General features: G+C 40.4%; 1 protein-coding gene across 3 annotated transcripts in view; it reads left to right on the forward strand.

Moving 5' to 3' along the window:
- Dock2 (dedicator of cytokinesis 2) overlaps nucleotides 1-16,952 on the forward strand; it is a 418,217-nt gene that overhangs the window by 24,852 nt on the left and 376,413 nt on the right. For all 3 annotated transcript variants that reach the window (XM_010622200.2, XM_033761620.1, XM_033761619.1), the window contains exons 2-3: nucleotides 3,830-3,913; nucleotides 16,464-16,504. In XM_010622200.2, coding sequence (XP_010620502.1) covers nucleotides 3,830-3,913; nucleotides 16,464-16,504 — 125 coding nt within the window. The remainder of the gene's footprint in view (nucleotides 1-3,829; nucleotides 3,914-16,463; nucleotides 16,505-16,952) is intronic.

Raw genomic sequence — 16,952 nt, forward strand, 5'->3', positions numbered from 1 at the left:
TGTTTATTTTGTGCATAGGATATTTTCCCATCCTTATTTTTGTCTTTGAATCTAAAGTGAGTGTTTTGCAACAATATATACAGTTGTACCTCAGTACTTGTCATTAATTGATTCCAAGGGGTTCAACAAGTATCAAAAGCAATGCGTGCCCAACTAATTATTTTAGCTGTAAGGGTAGTGAGTTATAAGGCAATCTGTGCTAAAAACTGACCAGTGCAAGTATATGCGTGGAATGCCAAACAAATGATGAGTACAGGGTCATTTTCTTATCAAAATATGTCAAGTACCAAATCCAACAAGTCTCAGAGCAGCCAGGTACTAAGGTATGGCTGTAATTTGCTCATATGTTTCTTTTTAATCTTTTCTGTCCATCACTACTATATTAGTTATCACTGAGGCCAAATACTTGACATATGCAAATTAAAAGAGGTAGGGTTTATTTTTGTTCACAGTGTGAGGGGATTCAGTTCACGGTAGACGAGCTCCAGGGCAGGAACACATAGTGCAAAGGCATGTTAGAGCACAACTGCTTAGTTCATGGTGCTTTCTGGCACAGCAGAAAGGGAGCAATAGAGGGGAAGAGACTGGAGATCGTATGCAGAACCCAGGGTCATGGCTCCATGTCCACCTAGACACCCCAAAAGTGTGCTTTACTAATCTCCCAGGTGGCTCCTAGACTGATCTAATTGAAAAGTAAGGTTAACTGACCCATTTACCATTTGACAGAGGTTTTAATTTGTTTATATTTAAAGTAAATACTGTAAATGATTTACTTCTCTCTTTTGGCTGTTTCCTACATATTTTACGATTTTGCTGTTCTTATTGTGTTTGAGTTCTCCCATTGCTACCTTCTTTTGTATTTAATTTTTTCAACTAACATCTTAAATTTTATTTATTTATTAATTAATTATTTGTTTATTTATTTATTTATTGGTACCAGAGATTGAACTTGAGTCCTTGCACTTACAAGGCAAGCAGCAGAACCACTGAGCTAAATCCCTGGCCCAACATTTTACATTTATAAAAGTCTAGTTTAGGGCTGGGGATTTAGCTCAGTGGTGCCGCCGCCTGCCTTGCAAGCACATGGACTGGAGTTCGATCCCCGGTACCAAAAAAAAAAAAAAAGGTCTAGTTTGGGTTTAGCTTCAGTGGAATGCAAAACTCTCTGCTTCTGTATTGCCCTGTATCTCCCCTTTTATGTTAGTTACAAATTATATCTTTATATTGTATACCTTAGCCTTTTGGCTAAGATCAAGTGTATCATATACCCATTATTACAGGTGTGTAGTTATTATTTCATGTATTTGTCATTCCAATAGTCTATCAACAATTGACTCCTTCAGTTTTTATCTATTGATTTTTCCTTTTTTTCAGTGTTAGGGATTGAACCTAGAACTTTGTGCATGCTTGCCAAACATTCTATCTCCAGCTGTTTCCTAAATTATTAAAAGATAATTTTGTGAAAGAATTCTTGGTGGACAGTTTTTTCTTCTTTCAGCACTTCAAATACATCATCCCATGGTCTTCTAGCCTCTATGATTTCTAAAAAGATGTGTTAAGGCATCTTTGTGCTTGATGACTTGGTTCTTTGAGTTTCAGCTGCTTCATTTCATTTGGCTTCTTGGATGTGCAGATTCATGTCTTCCCTTGAAATTGGGTTTCTGGCAACTCTGCCTTAAGAATTCCTTTGTGCCTCTTTCTCTGCAGTCTTTACAGAACTCCCATTGTGTGAATGTTGGTGTAGTAGTCTACTGCAGGTCTCCTCGGCTCTGTTCAGTTTCGTTTTTGTTCTTCTTCCTTTGGGCCCCTCAGTCTGGCCATTCTCAGTTGGGCTATCTTTAAAGTCACTGATGACTTATCCTTCCTGCTCAAATTTGCTGTTGAACATCTTTAAACAATCCTTTGTATTTGTTAGCATCCTTTTCAGCTCCAGAGTTTCTATTTGATTGTTTTTTGTAATTTTTATTTCTTTAGTGATGTTCTCTGTTTTCTGAAATGTTCTTTTGTTGTCCTCCGTTCTTTGTCCACAGTTTCCTTTAGATGTTTGAGCATATGTAAGATAATTATGTAATTACTCCTAAGTCTGGTATATACCCTTCCTCAGGCTCAGTTTCTATTATTTCTCTTTCCCTGTGAGTGGTTCACAATATTTTGTCTCTCAATGTGCCTCACAGTCTTGAGTTGAAAACCTACTATTTCAAGTACTACAATGTGTTCACTGTGGAAGTCATACTCTACTTCTCCAGGGCTCACTCTCATTGTTTGAGAGATAGGTTACAGTTGTTTGTTAGTGACTTTTGCATATTTTTGTGAAGAGTGTGTAATTTGTTGTCTGTGGTCAGCGAAGTCTCTACATGCCTTGAATCAAATGAAAAACTCTGGTCTTTGCATTGCGGCATTGCGTGTGCTGGGAAATGCCTTAGTGCTTAGTCAGGCACTTACACCTCTGACCTAGCCTGGCTTCCTGCTTGCATGGAGCTTTTAGGTTAATCAGAGTGAGAGTTGAGTGCTTCCTCACATCTTTTCTCTGCATGTGACCAACTTTGTACGTGGTCTTCTAAATTCCTTGGTGTATGTGAGTGTTCATCTAAGCCCTTATCCTTTAAAGGACTTCACTCTTAAGTCTTTCTTTGCAGGACTTTTGGCGGATTATTATCTCTTCTTTCTTATATTACTTGCCCTTTGTAGAAGTAGGTATCTCTTTGACTTTAAATGTCTTTGGCCAATGTCCACTGCATAGTTGCTTCTCTACCCTGAAACAGTTGTAAGATTGGGAATTACTGGCCGGTTCTTGCAGGTATCCTGCATGCAGGTGAATGCAGCACTACAGTTCTTTGGGACAAGGTCCCCTTTGCTGATATCAGTCCCAGGAACTTGTACAAGAGTTGTGTGTTATCATCATGAAGACTGCTGCTGTCATGGGGGAGTGGAGGGTAGGTGCATGTGACGTTGGTGAGGGCATGGTATGATCTTGTGTTCCAAGTCATTAGTAGAGGTTCTGACAATACAGAAACAATTTTGGGTGTGTTTATAGCCAATTGCTACTCTCTAAGAACTAACAGAAAAATGGGTGTGCAACATACTTTCCCCAATGTTAAATTATTCATCTGAGCCCTACTAACCATTAGAATACAGGTAGTCAGTGTGGGCTGGAGAAATGAGGGAGAGTATTAGGGAGGAAATAAGACTCAGGCCTGAATAATTTGCTTTGGTGACAGCTAAAGAACAAATAAATGTTTGTTAGAAGTGAGTAGGAGACAGTTATGGCTCACTTAGGCTATGAGGGTTGTGTAGCAAGGGAATAGTAAAGAGCCTAGTATTTCAGGTTATTGTCACTGGGATTGAGGAATTAAGGAGAAGAAAACATACCATTTTAGAGGCTGAGAATGTAGGAGTTGGATGCTAATTTTTCTAGCACTTCCTAGCCTGCTGACTCTGGCCAAATTGCTTAACCTCTCATTGTCTTCATTTTCCTATCTGGGATCACAGTTCTTTCCTCATGGGCTGCTTTGAGGGTGGAAACAGCACACACCTGGTGTACAGCAAGAGGTCAGCCCATAGCAGATGGTACAGACAGCTCCCTTGTGACTCAGGATGCAGTTCAGAATGTGTGTTGGGGAGAGGACAGGTTCAGTTAATAAGTGGAGCCCTTTAGGAGCCAGGTTGGGTATGGACTGACTGCTATTATTACCATAGGCAATAATTTTCTGTACTGGTTTTGTTTAGCACATGTGGGCTTCATGGTATGAGACAGAATCAAGGTGTGGATATCAAGAAGAAACAGATACCAAGAAATCTTAGCTGACTGTCTCTCTCTTCAATTTCACAGCTATATACAACTTCCAAGGAAATGGAGCCCCCCAGCTCAACCTGCAGATTGGTGATGTAGTGAGAATACAGGAGACCTGTGGAGGTGAGTCAATGCCCACCCAACCCAGATGCTGGGACCTTTGACTATGGAACTCTTGGTACGTATGAGGCATGTCCAGTGCTCTCCAAACCTGCACTCGCTTGGAGTCTGTTTAAATACGGTCTGCTCATGATGGTGTGGTTGGCTCTCTGTGTCCATTCTGCCTCTCCTGGTTTCACAGATAGAACATTATAGAAAGAAAGTGCGTGTATTCTGAATATTTGCAGTCATTGCTTGTTGTTCCATAAATAATCCAATATAAGGACTGTTTACATAATACTTGCCCTGTAGTAGATATTTTAAGGTATATAGAGATGATATAAAGTATAAGGAGGGTGCACATAGGTTATATAAAAACACTACGTCACATTACACCAGGGACTTGAGCATCTGTGGGTTTTGGTATCTGCAGAAGTTCCTATAGCCAATTCTTCCCCCTCATGAATACCAAGGGATGACTGTAATTTGAGCTTATTGAATTTATTATTATTACTTCTTTATTATTTTTGGAAGTTTTGTTTCATAAGAAAAATTTGACTCAGTGGTGTGATGTTTGTTTTGCTCTCTATTTGCCGTAGTCACAGGACTGTTTAACCTTGCGGCCTCTGGATGTACTGCTTTATTAGAACTCAAATTATTATAAAGGAAAATAACACTGTCAGGATTTGGTAGAGTGCCATAAATTATACCCCTGATTTGAGGACGACACAAATGCAGCCAGACAGGAAGCAGAGGTTCAGTCTTGTCACCAAGCTCAGATCCCTGAATTGGGCAAAGTGGTGCCAGTTTGTTCCCACAAAGGTGCCACTGTGTAGTGAAGCCAAGTGTCTGTTTGCTGTGTCACTGTGGTGGCAGTGGTGGTAGTAGGGGTGTTTCTCAAAATTTGCATAAAGGCTAAAGGCCTGGACTCCTGAGGCAGGGAGATGAAAATCAACATTTCACCTGTGTTACCGATAAACTGAATATTGCAAGCGCAACTTGAGTGTAAGAACTAAGTGAGCTTGGTAATGTGCCACACATGAATGGGCAGGCTTTCCCACCCCTCGATGGCCCATCTTGCCTTGGACGACATGGAGGGCACAGCGTAAATGCTGCCTGTGGATGGGCAGAACCAAAGAAGAGGAGAGCAATGGCCTGAGCACCCAGGCCTTGTGCCCTCCCCTCGCACATGTGTCAGATGAGGCCCCAGAGAGAGAGTGTGGGTGGTACGAGACACATGTGCTACGCACAGGCAGCCCAAGAAAGTGGTAGCCCTTTTACTTCTTGCTACAAAGTAAAGACTGTGCTCAGTTCTTCTGTGTACATTGTCCTGCTTCTCACATCAACTCATAAGATAAGCAGCAGCATCTGCAGTGTTGGATGAGCTAAATGCAGATTCTCAGGCAGCAAAGCCCTTAGTCTCTCTGCAGATTTGCACAAGGGTCTTTGTATCACCACCACACCCACCCATAAACACACAAATACACACAAAGGCATACATAAATACGGACAAGCAGATCTACACAAACATACAGATATACAAACAGACACACACAGATACAAACCAAAAAAGCAAATAAAATACATCTTTTGGGGAGGGGGGGATGATTTGATATTTAACATTTCTAAACAACTTTAAAGGAGTCATAATGGGGGAAATAAGAGCTGTATTCATCTTCCTTCCATCTTTATATGCTTTAGCATTACTTTTATTCAGGGTAACATACACTTTTCATTTCCCTCGGCCTAGGGGATACAGTCTGGCCTATTGAAGCTTTCTACACGCAGAGTGGATGAAGCTGGGGTTAGGGGCAAGGGCATGCTCTCCTGAATACTTCGGTCTGTGATTCCAAACACCTGTCTGTAGTCCCAGCGCAACACCCCTGTCTTTTACACATCTCATTCTGCCCTGTGACGGATAAGATTTTATATGTGTATTTTTCTGCTGTGTTTAAGTCACCTTTCCTCCCTTTTTTGAGAAGTTCTGGAGCCAAGGGCCTTTTCCTTAAGCTACCTTCCCAGGCCTTTTTATTTATGTATTTTTTTCTTTTAAAACAGGATGTTGCTATGTAGCTAAATTGTACAGATTAGTGTATAACTTGTGATCCTCCTGCTTCAGACTCCCAGAGTTCTGGAACTCCAGGCGTGCACCAACGTTCCCACCTTAAATTCTCTGTGATAGTACTTATCAAGTTTAGACAAAGAAAATAGCGTCTTGAAAATAACCTCAGGTGTCAGCAATGATTACGTCTAGGTGATTGTAACAGGAGTGTTATTTTAGTCTTTGTACTTTTGGTAGTTCTAACATTTCTTCCATGCCCCCCCAATACAAATAAAATGTGCATGGGCTTTTGAATCTGGAAGGTATTCTCTGCTTGCAGTGCTCACTCTAAGGAGTACTGGCTGGGTAGTTTCAATTTTCTCATCTGACGGACTGTTGTACTTTGGGCCTCGTTAGGAGCATAAATGAAAGGCAGTAGAGAAGCTGCCCTGCACCATGCTTGGCTCACAGAAGGTGCCCTGTCTTGGTTACTTCCACTCCTTCCTCCATCGTGTACAGCCACATGGAGACAGGCCAGTACGTACCTTTCCAGTGTGGCCCAGGTAACCTGAAAGTTGAATTTCTGCCTGAGCTCGTACAGCTGGCCTTCTTTGCCTGGGGTCTAAATTTACTTAGCTAGATGCATGAGGGTGTCTTCCAAGGGTAGAAAATGAAGATAAAATCACAAGGATTCTCCTCAGCGTATCAAAAAATGCTACTAATGCTAATCCCAAGAAACGTACACCCGACTTCCTGTTTATAGACAAGGAAATCAAGGCTGAGGGAAGAGAAATGACTTGCCCAAGGTCACACAAGTGAGCTGGCAGCCGTTTACTGACACCTGAAACTCAGATGCATGTTTTCTTCTTCTTTTCCTGCCATTTCCCAGATGGAGAGACTGAGGGAGTAGCTTCACCACAGAGGCTACCTGCAGTCAGAGCCTTACTAGTTCCTCTGCCTAGCCTGCTGCTCCTGCCTGCGGGAAGGCTAGCCCGGCCACTCAAGTAGCCTTTATTTGCCTTTGGGATATCTTCGTTTGTTCTTTGGCTCAGCTTTTCCACCTTTAATTCGATTTTATTAGTCTTATTTTGTTGTACCCTATAATAACCAGCTATAATACATTGCTAGAAAAAGTTGGTGTCTTAATTTGCTAAGTGGCTGCTATTTCATGAGTACTTGGAAAATACAATATTCAGAAGTCTGCTAGCTACTTCTGATTCTAGTTTCCTGAAAGATTGGCTCACAGATAATTAGGACTTCTCACGCATGCATTCATTCATGCCTATACAACACTTTCAAACGTGAATTTATGGGCACAGGTTTCCCTGAGGATCTTGGGGAAGACGACTGTGGAAGGGAATCAGAGGAGGCTGGTGATGTCAGCCTTGCAGAGTGGAGCTGTGGTCCTGATCTGGAAAATAGTTCATTTTTGTAAACAGGGAAGGGTGAAAGGGGTGAAGGAAGGGCAGGGCTATGAGAAAAAAATAAGAACCAAGATACATCATATAAAGGTACAAGATCCCAATGATGAATAACTGTACTGTATACCTAAAATGTACCAATAAACTCAATGAGAAAAAAAAACTTAACTAAACTTTTGAACAAATGGACTTAGTAGATGTCTATACAGTTTTCCACCCCACAACATCATAATTGAAAGGGGTGAAGGAAGGGCAGGGCTATGAGAAAAAAATAAGAACCAAGATACATCATATAAAGGTACAAGATCCCAATGATGAATGTAACTGTACTGTATAACTAAAAAGAACCAGTGAACTTAATGAAAAAAATGACTGTCATAAGGTGTAAGCACCCTAATATTTTAATGTTGTTTATAACTATTTTCATTTTAGAGGAGCTTTAAGGAAATCTTTCTAGTGATAAAGAAATATTTAATTAAGGATATAATTGCCTTCACTTTTACTTGATTTGTTTTTCTTCTGTTAAATAAGTTATAAAAATTGTGATTTTTTTCCTCCATACTATGCTTCTTATCTATTTATCTGTCTGTCCTTTGCTGTAGATAAATATAAATGAAGAGTTGACTGGAATAGTTTTCTGTGCAGTGGAATTTAAGAGTAGTCTTTTAGCATTTGTATTTATGATTTCCTGTGTCATTTAAATTATTTATGATAGCATGTATCATTAGACAAAAATACAGTCTTGAAAATAGAAGCAAATATCCGCAGACATTAGCAATGATTAATTCTGGTGGTTGGAATGTGAGGGACCTTTATTTTATTCTTTGTACTTTTTGATGGCTTTTAAAATGTTCCCCATGCTACCCTCCCATCCCCCTCCACCCTGCCATACCCTCTCCTTCCTCAAAAAGGAAGTGAAAAGACCATGGGCCCTGGAATCAGAAAGGCTTTTCCTGCTTCCACTACCTACTAGCTACATGATCTTTACTGAGTAGAATTCAGTTTTCTTATCTGTCAGAGGTTTTTGTTACCTTATACCAGGGATTGTTATGAGCATAAAATGAGAAAAGTAAAGCTGTCTAACTCCATAGTGGGCTTATCAAAGGTGCTTTGTATTGCGGGATGTGGTGGTGCACGCCTGTAATCCCAGCACTCCGGAGGCTGAGGCAGCAGTATACCTGTGAGTTCAAACCAGCCTGGGCTACCAACTGAGTTCCAGGTCAGTTTCAATTACATAATGCGATACTATCTTAAAAAAAAAAGGTGCTTTGTGTTAGTTAATTCCACCTCTTTCCCTATTAAGTAGAAATTTGTTGAGATTGCTGGGCATATATCCATACCATATGGTAACCTAGAAGCTGAATGTTGATTGCATAGAATGGGTGAGGCCAGTCCTTCCTTATTTAATCCTATGACTTAGATTTTACCCCCCTGCTTTGCTGCTGTGCCCCCAAAACTCATGCAAAGAGTTCAGTCCTTGGTGTTATGCTAGTGATATTCAAAGGGTGGAAACTCACCTTGACTGTAATGTTTAGAGGTGAGGCCTTTGGAAAGTGATAAGATATGGTCATTGGGGTAGAGGTTCTATGATTGCATCCTGCTGCCTTTCTAAGAAGAGGAAGAGAGTCCACACAGACATGGAAATACACACTGCTCCCAGATCCTCACCAGACCTTGCATCATGCTGTTTTGATTTTGAAGCTCGAGAAACATGAGCTGTCACAAATCTATATTCTTTATAATTTAGCCTGCCTCAAGTATTTCATGATAGTACCGAAAAGCTGACTAGTAGACTTTTGCACTAATTTACACAGCTGGATGATGGGGAAAACAAAAATCTGACCTGGAACCTTCAACATAAAATAATTACATTTATTATAAAGATAACATCTGGTAATTATACAACTTATATATTTCAAACCATATGTGCATTATTAGGCCTTAGACCTTGACCTCTTTTGGCTTGTATTATTATTCTCAGGCTGTCTTTTCTATGCAGAGAATCATGGACATTTTGTGTCCTTCCATTTTGATTGGGAAGTGGAAAACACATGTACATGTCTACGTGTTTACTGAGCAGTAGAAATTCCACGTGAAGGAACAAATACAAGGAAATGATACTATTCTTCCCAATCAGGACTTTTGGTCTCATTTGGTTGACATTATTCCTGATATTTAATGACATCCAAAATGTCACCAGCACATTCAATGTGATGCTCACTGCTTCTACCCTTTCCCCACCTTAAACAAGACCTGGAGGTTGGAGGGTTTTGGGGTGCTCTCTTTCTAGTTCTCTGTATTCCCTACCCAGTTAATTTCGAAGACCAGCCAGTCCACTGTACAAATAGCTGTGCAGACGGGGAGTGGGGTGCTGGGTGTCCCTGACCTCTCTGGGTAAAGTCCCTGGAATGCATCCACACTCTGCTTGGATGTAGTTTGCTGTGGAGAAGCTGTACTGTGCCTCCTGAGACAATAGCTCTAACCTCCAATGACCCGCTGTCTTTCCTTCCTTCTGATTGTGTAGACCAGTGAAGGCAAACCTTTCAGAGCTTCCAGTGATAACAAACAGCCAGCTGCATCACATGTGCCATAGGTTCACCACTACCGGTGTAGGTGGTGGCAGGGGATGTTCTTTGTGGCTAACACAGCTTGTTAAGATTCTCCTTCTAGAAGTCCTTCAGAGGGATGTATGTTCCATGCTTGATTATTTTGTATCTGACTCTTCCTTTTTGAAACAATAGGAAAAGTTGGATTCTACCTACTGATACCCATGGATGTTGGGGTTGTAGGTTCTATCTTAGTCGGGAAGGAAATGGAATTTCTAGCCTGTGATTTCCAAGAGCATAGGAGGAGAGGAAGTTGATAAAGGGTCTTCTGCTTTTATAAAGTAATGCATAGCTGTTGTTTTATAGACATGGAACTATCTTGTCACATTGTTCTGAGGCATGCTTTTCTCACTTGACAACATCTAGGGCTCTAAGCTGGCATTCTGCATATCTTCTGCTATATAACCTCTAACTTTTATCTTCCCATTTCCTTACCACACCCTACCCCATCATTCTCCCTTTGTCAGCCACTGTTTTATTTCATGTCTCTGTATATTTGGATTTTTAAAAATAGATTCCACACATAAGTAAAATCATGCAAATTTTTTCAGTGTCTGGTTAATTTCATTTAGCATAATGTCTCCAGGTTCATTCATATTTTAGCAAATGGCAATACCCCCTTGAAGGCTGAATAATATTTAATTGTGTATGGAATCCTTAGTTGCTTTTTCCATTCATCCACTGATGGACACCTGGGAGGTTTCTATGTCTTCGCTATTGTGGGTAATCTCGCCCTGAGCATGGGGTGTTATTGTCTTTACAAGGGGGTGATCCCAGTTCCTCTGGGTATATACCCAGAAGAGATATTGTTGGGTCATATGGTGTTTCTGTTTTTAATTTCCTTAGGAATCATCGTATTGTTTTCCATTATAGCTGCACCAATCTACATTCCTAATAGTGTACTAGTGTTCCCACTTCTCTTTATCCTTGCCAACATATGTTATCTTTGGCTTTTTGACAACAGATACCCTAACGGTTGTGAAGTAGCCTCTCATTGTGGTTTTGATTTGCATTTCCCTATTGACTAATGATGTTGAGCATGTTTCCATACACCTGTTGGCCACTTCTGTATCGTCTCCTGAGAAATTCATAGTCTTTGTTTATTTTTCATTGGTTTGTTTGCTTTTCTACTACTGAGTTGTGTGAGACCTTCATGAATTTTGAATATTAAGTCCTTCTGAGATATATGGCTTATAAATCCCCGACCCCTCAGTCTATCAGTTGCCATCTAATTTTTCTTACTGTTTGCTTTGCTGAAGGATTTTACTGAGATCCTACACTCTTAACCATTGATAGGTACTAGCTTCTATTTGGGATCATTTTTAAAAAATAATTTTATTGGTACATTTTAGATATACACTATAAGACATTCATCATTGGAGATTTGTACTTTTACATGATATATCTTGGTTCTTATTTTCCTCCTTCCCCGCCCTCCCTTCAACTGTTCCATCCCTCCCTATTTATAAAGATATTTTATTTTCTCATGTTAATTCCATTGCCCTCTTTCCTTTCCCCTACTGGGATCTTAATATTGGACATTTCAACATAGACAAAAATAAAAGTACTCTCACGTACTCATCACTTGGATAAATATTAATATTTTACCATTCTTACTTCAGACTTTTTGAAATAAACATTTCAGAAGTTTTCACCTTTCCCCATATCATTCTTTTCCTTTTGCCTACAAATAGGTAATACTTATCCTGAAATAGGAACATTTTCTTCCTGTCTAAAGTTTTGTGCCTTTACCATATGTGTCCTTCTTCATAACTGTGTTTAATAAGTTTTTCCAACAATCCTACGAGGTGAGATGTTATTTTCCTCATTTTATAGATGATAGCATTGAGGCTTAAGTAAAATCACCAGAGATTACACTGCTGGGAAAGGGTAGAGAGAGGGCTGCATCCTCAGGCTTTGGAGTCTTTTTTGATGTTCCAGGATATTTTTAATCCTCCCTCTCTGCCCTCTGCTATATTATTTGAGAATTTAGATATATTTCATGTTGGTATTAGGGATGTGAAAAGGGGAGAGATAGCTTGAAAGATGGCCAAATGAATTGTAAAAAAAATGTTTTTCATCCTTCCTTGGGACATATCTTCCCCAAGTCTGTTCAGGCTACTGTAATAGAACAACTTAGGCTGAGTGGCTCACATAATGGAAATTTATTTCTTCAAGTCCTAGAGTTGAGAAATCCCAAGATCAAGGGACAAGCCTTGGTGAGACTTTGGTTTGCAGATGCCTCATCTTGTCTGGAAGGGGAGGAGGGGAGAGAGCTCCTGTAAGGGCACCAGTCCCATTCAGGAGGGTTTCACCTTCATGCCCCAGTTGTCATCCAGATCCCTACTTCCTCCTAATACCATCATCCCAAGGATTAGGACTTCAACAATTGAATTTGGGTGACACAAACAGTTGAATTTGGGTGATCACAATATACTTTGTGACTTTGATGTTAGAAAAGTAAGTGGTTATCTTAAGGAAAGGGTTAGCAAAAAGTCTCTTATTACTGCTGAAGTCAAAAGGACATTAAGTTTGGGCAAGTCCCAGCATCAGATAAAAGTTGCTACATTTACCATTGATCCTGGGGTCTTTTATTCTAGGATTTTGCCCTATGTGCCAACTGCCATCTACCCAGTCAGGTTTTGGCACTGACCTGAGCACCTTGATGGCCAAGCCCCCCCCCCCGCAATCCACCAGAAAAATGTAAACAATTTAGGAACCTGGAATACACACCCAAAGCCCATGCCTAAACCTGCAGCCATTCATGCAGCTGAATGGTCAGGATTAGCTTCCTGGTGACCATATTAAGGAGTTAACAGCAAGAGTCAGAGTCCAATCGCCTTGCAGAGGGGTGGTTGCCTGTACAAGTCCATAGGATGGTACCAATGCAGTTGATACATTAAGCTCTGATTTGGGTCCTGCTGAAGAACGTTGGAATCCTATCTTCACCTGATAAATCTCAGTGCTGTCATCTAACAGGTGGAGATGATGATAAGCTCTTCTCCTAAAAAGTCACTGGGGGTCTGTTTCTGAAAGCAGCCTCCCAGCATCATGTATATACCAGGTGTGTAACTGATATGGGTTGAATGTGAATCTGGATGCTTCGTCAACAGATTCCTGTGCTCAGCAACGAGTACAAGCTTTGAGAATCAGGTCAGGAAACCTACAAGATGTGCACATGTAACTGAATCTCAAAGGTCAGAGCAGGTAAAGCTTTGGACCCAGGAAGTAAAGGGACCCTGAATCGGAGCCCCTATCACAGAGGTATAAATGTAAGCATGAGTGATTCTTGGTTCTCACATTTATTTTTCTGCTTTCTGGTGGATTTTGGTGGCCTTGGCCATCAAGTTGGTTTAGGTCACTGCAACCAACATAACAGCATCTGTGTTTGTGCTTTACCTACAACAGTGTGGCTGAATAGTTTTGAGATTTGGCTTTAAATTCACACAAACTTAGACATGAGTCCTGGCTACATGATCTTCACACAGTACATCAACTAACTTGAATTTCATCTTCTTCATATATAAAATAAGGATGATAAAATTTAGTATATGATGTCGCCATGAGAATCAAATGATAAAATGCACATACAATGTTGCTGTATTTCCTTGAAAATACAATCGAGTATTATATTAATTTTTGCTTCAAAAGACACAATAGGGCTTATTTTCAAGAGACGTCTTATTTTTTCATGTACAATAATCTGTGATTTTGCATTTATTCATGTATAAAAATCTCCATTTATTCAAATACAGTCATATTATTTTCTTCAGGAACATCATTATAACTGTCCAAACCCCAAATTTGGCCTGAATTTCTTGGAACTTCATTTCCTGTAGAACCATTGGCTCCCATCTTTCATGACCAGCAACAGAGCTGTCCTTGAATGACCAGTTCTCGTCCATGTAACCTGCTTATAGTGCACTGGCAGTACAGCTGTCAGTGATTTTATCCCATGAATTCTTCACGCAGGTCATAACCTCTTGCAGGCTGGGCTTTGCAGAGTTTTCATTAAATCACACGTTAATTGAAGATTTATGAGGCAGGAGTGGCTGCAAAAACAATGACAGCTAAGAATGATGGTCCACACAAAAGCAGCAAAAATTGTAGACACCAAAATTCAGAAAATGTTTCTTTATTTCACAGGAGTGCATTAAGTGTGTCCTTACAATGTGCAGCATACCGAATTGTAAAGAGTCATATAAGGCACAACCATGTCCATTTGTTATCCAGTGTGTATTTTATTCATATGTTGTGCCTGCATTCTGTTTGGTCATTCAGCAGTAAGGCTTGAAGTTCATCTGTTTATATATAGGTGTTTACCTCTCATCCAAAGGCACGCACTTGGGTATTTACAAATATTTAATTATTTTATATTATCACTTATTTTAAGTATGAACGCAAATAATATTATTGACTTACATATAATTATACATTAATGTAATTATTTTATAATCCAATATGTCTGTCATCTTTTGCAGCAGACATATTGTACTAAATGCATCTGTCTGGTTGATGAGCTTAGCTGGGCTTATTTTTGGGGTAGGGCTTATTTTTGGGTAGGGCTTATATTTTGAAAATCATGCTAAAGCTTATTTTCTGGTTAGATTTTATTTTCAGGGAAATATGGTAGCATAAATCTTCACGTGCTTTAAGTGATCAGCAAATGGTAGCTAGTAATAGTAACCCGAAGATACATTTGTGAATAGTTGGTAGAAGTGGGTAGAACTGCAACAAAAGGAGGTCCTTTTGCAACCAATGCAATAGAATGTCACCCCTGGAGTTAGATCATTGAGATTATGTCTCAATCTGAGGGATCAGTTGTGAGCATGTTGCTTAATCTCTGCCTGTCTGTTTTCACTTACAAAGCCAAAGCAGTCATAGTACCTATTTGATAGGATTATTGTGAAGATTAACTTATAGTGTAAAACAACAAGATAAAAACTTTAACAGAGCTCCCAGCACATAGCAAGCATTTAGAACATATACAAACTATTGTTAATTATTTTCAATGGTGATTGACAAAAAATTAGATACATCTGAGCATAGTATGTGGCGTTTCAGGATATTGAAGAGTTTCCTTCACTGAAAATTAGCTTGGATGGAAAGTAGCTTAGTGGGAATTTAGTTTGGTGGCTTCAGATGTTAAAATGATAGAAATATTAGATGATTACCAAATTCCTTCCTATAAGTCAAGGAGCCCAGAGTGATGGCTGCTTATCTTTAAATTGTGACACTGTCCCTAGCTATGTTACCCGTGGACCATCACTTAACTTCTCTGTGCCTAAGGTGGGCCATTCCCAGGAAAAATGGGTAACATTTCTACCTCATATGAAGATTAAAAGGCTTAATGTGTGAAGACTGCCTCAGATGATGGCAGTTTTACTCCAAACATGAGATTCTTCCTCTTTAACCTCCCTTTCTTCCTCCTCCTCCTCCTCTTCTTCCTCCTCTTCTTCCTCCTCTTTCTCCTCCTCCTCCTCCTCCCCCTCCCTCCTCCTCCCTGTTTGTTTCTGTTTTCTCACTCTTGGTCCTTTCTTCCTTCTCATTTGTTATCACTCGAAATAGAAGCCCCTCGTGGGCTCATGTTGCTTCAGAATTTCCTTGAAGTCCTGGCCCTGGAGCTGGCTCATGGCTGTGAGGGTGACTGGACCTTTTCAGTTGTATTTTGGGGGCTTGCACATATGTCTGTTGAAAACAAATTTTGGCAACAATCTGTCAGCCCTGCAATGAGGGCCTGCTAATGAGGCACTTGGCAGTTGCTTTTTATTTACAAAGATGACAAATGCCACCGCTTGGTTGCGCTCAAAGCATTTCAAAGGCCAGCGAATTCATTATAATTGTCAAAGTTGGCTATACTGAGGCTCATTTTGTCAGAGGACTACTTTGCTTTTGAATTTCCATTGTGTCCTTCTTGATATTGCTGCACAAGGAAGAATTCTTTAAAATTTCTGCCCCTTTACCTGTCTGTCCCTGAACTTTTCTTTGCACGGACTAAGTTTGGCAAAATCCTATTTTATACATCATTTGCTGCTGTTAGAACTGTTATTACTTTTAGAATCTTTGCCAAAATCCCTGAGGCTTTCCATGCCCCTAAGATAGGGGTTGACAACATGTGTATGACAAAAGGGCCAGGCAGATAAGTGAACAAAGGGGAGCCAGAGGCTGGTGAATCAGAGGCACCTTCTATGGGCTGCCCCTCACCTCTGTGAACCATGGCTCTGGGCCCGAGGGTGTTGGCAGCACTGCTGGGATGGCTGATTTTCCAAAGAAAGAGGATATTTGCATCTTTCTGTGAAATGCTGCATCTTTGGATGTTGTTTGAACATGGTGGCAACTGATCTAAAGGGTTTTGAAGACAGTGAGCTTCCAGACTTTGATCTGTACTAAATGTCTGAAGCAATTTGCAGTGGCTTTCTTTGCTAGTTAAAAATAAGCACACAAACCCAAAGTGCCAACAGCCTGTAAGAATAAATGAGACCTGGTTCTTTGTTTTCTCTTTACAGACTGGTATAGGGGATATCTCATGAAGCATAAAATGTTACAGGTAAGTCCCCTTGGTTTTCATTTGGAACAGTGGTGGATGTCATCACCTGGCTCTGCTCCCAGCAAATGGATCCCTCAGTGTGTTCTGAGCTGACCTCTCTACTCTGACATCCTCTCAGCTTCAGTCTGCTTCCTTTTCCCCTGTCTGCAAGGCCAGTCTGTGGTGCTGTGGTATGCTTGCAACCTCCACGGATTCACTTCTGATTTCTCTCTCCCTTGAGTTCCTGTGGAATGTTGAATTTTTTTACCTGATGTCTATTTTCTACTGCTTTCCTTTAATGTTGTTTAAGGAATTTATGTATCCCTTCCCCGTGTGACACAGAAAGGTCAGGCTCAGTGCACTTCTGAGGGATTCTCTTGCTCCTGCCTCCTGTAATGCCATCATCTCCTGAAAGTAGGCACTTGCTTTATGTTTACATTCTCCCTTGCTCCTCTCTCTCCCTCTCTCC

Source organism: Fukomys damarensis, unplaced genomic scaffold (genome assembly GCF_012274545.1).
Source record: "Fukomys damarensis isolate Sample0158 unplaced genomic scaffold, DMR_v1.0_HiC HiC_scaffold_9, whole genome shotgun sequence".
NCBI lineage: Eukaryota > Metazoa > Chordata > Mammalia > Rodentia > Bathyergidae > Fukomys > Fukomys damarensis.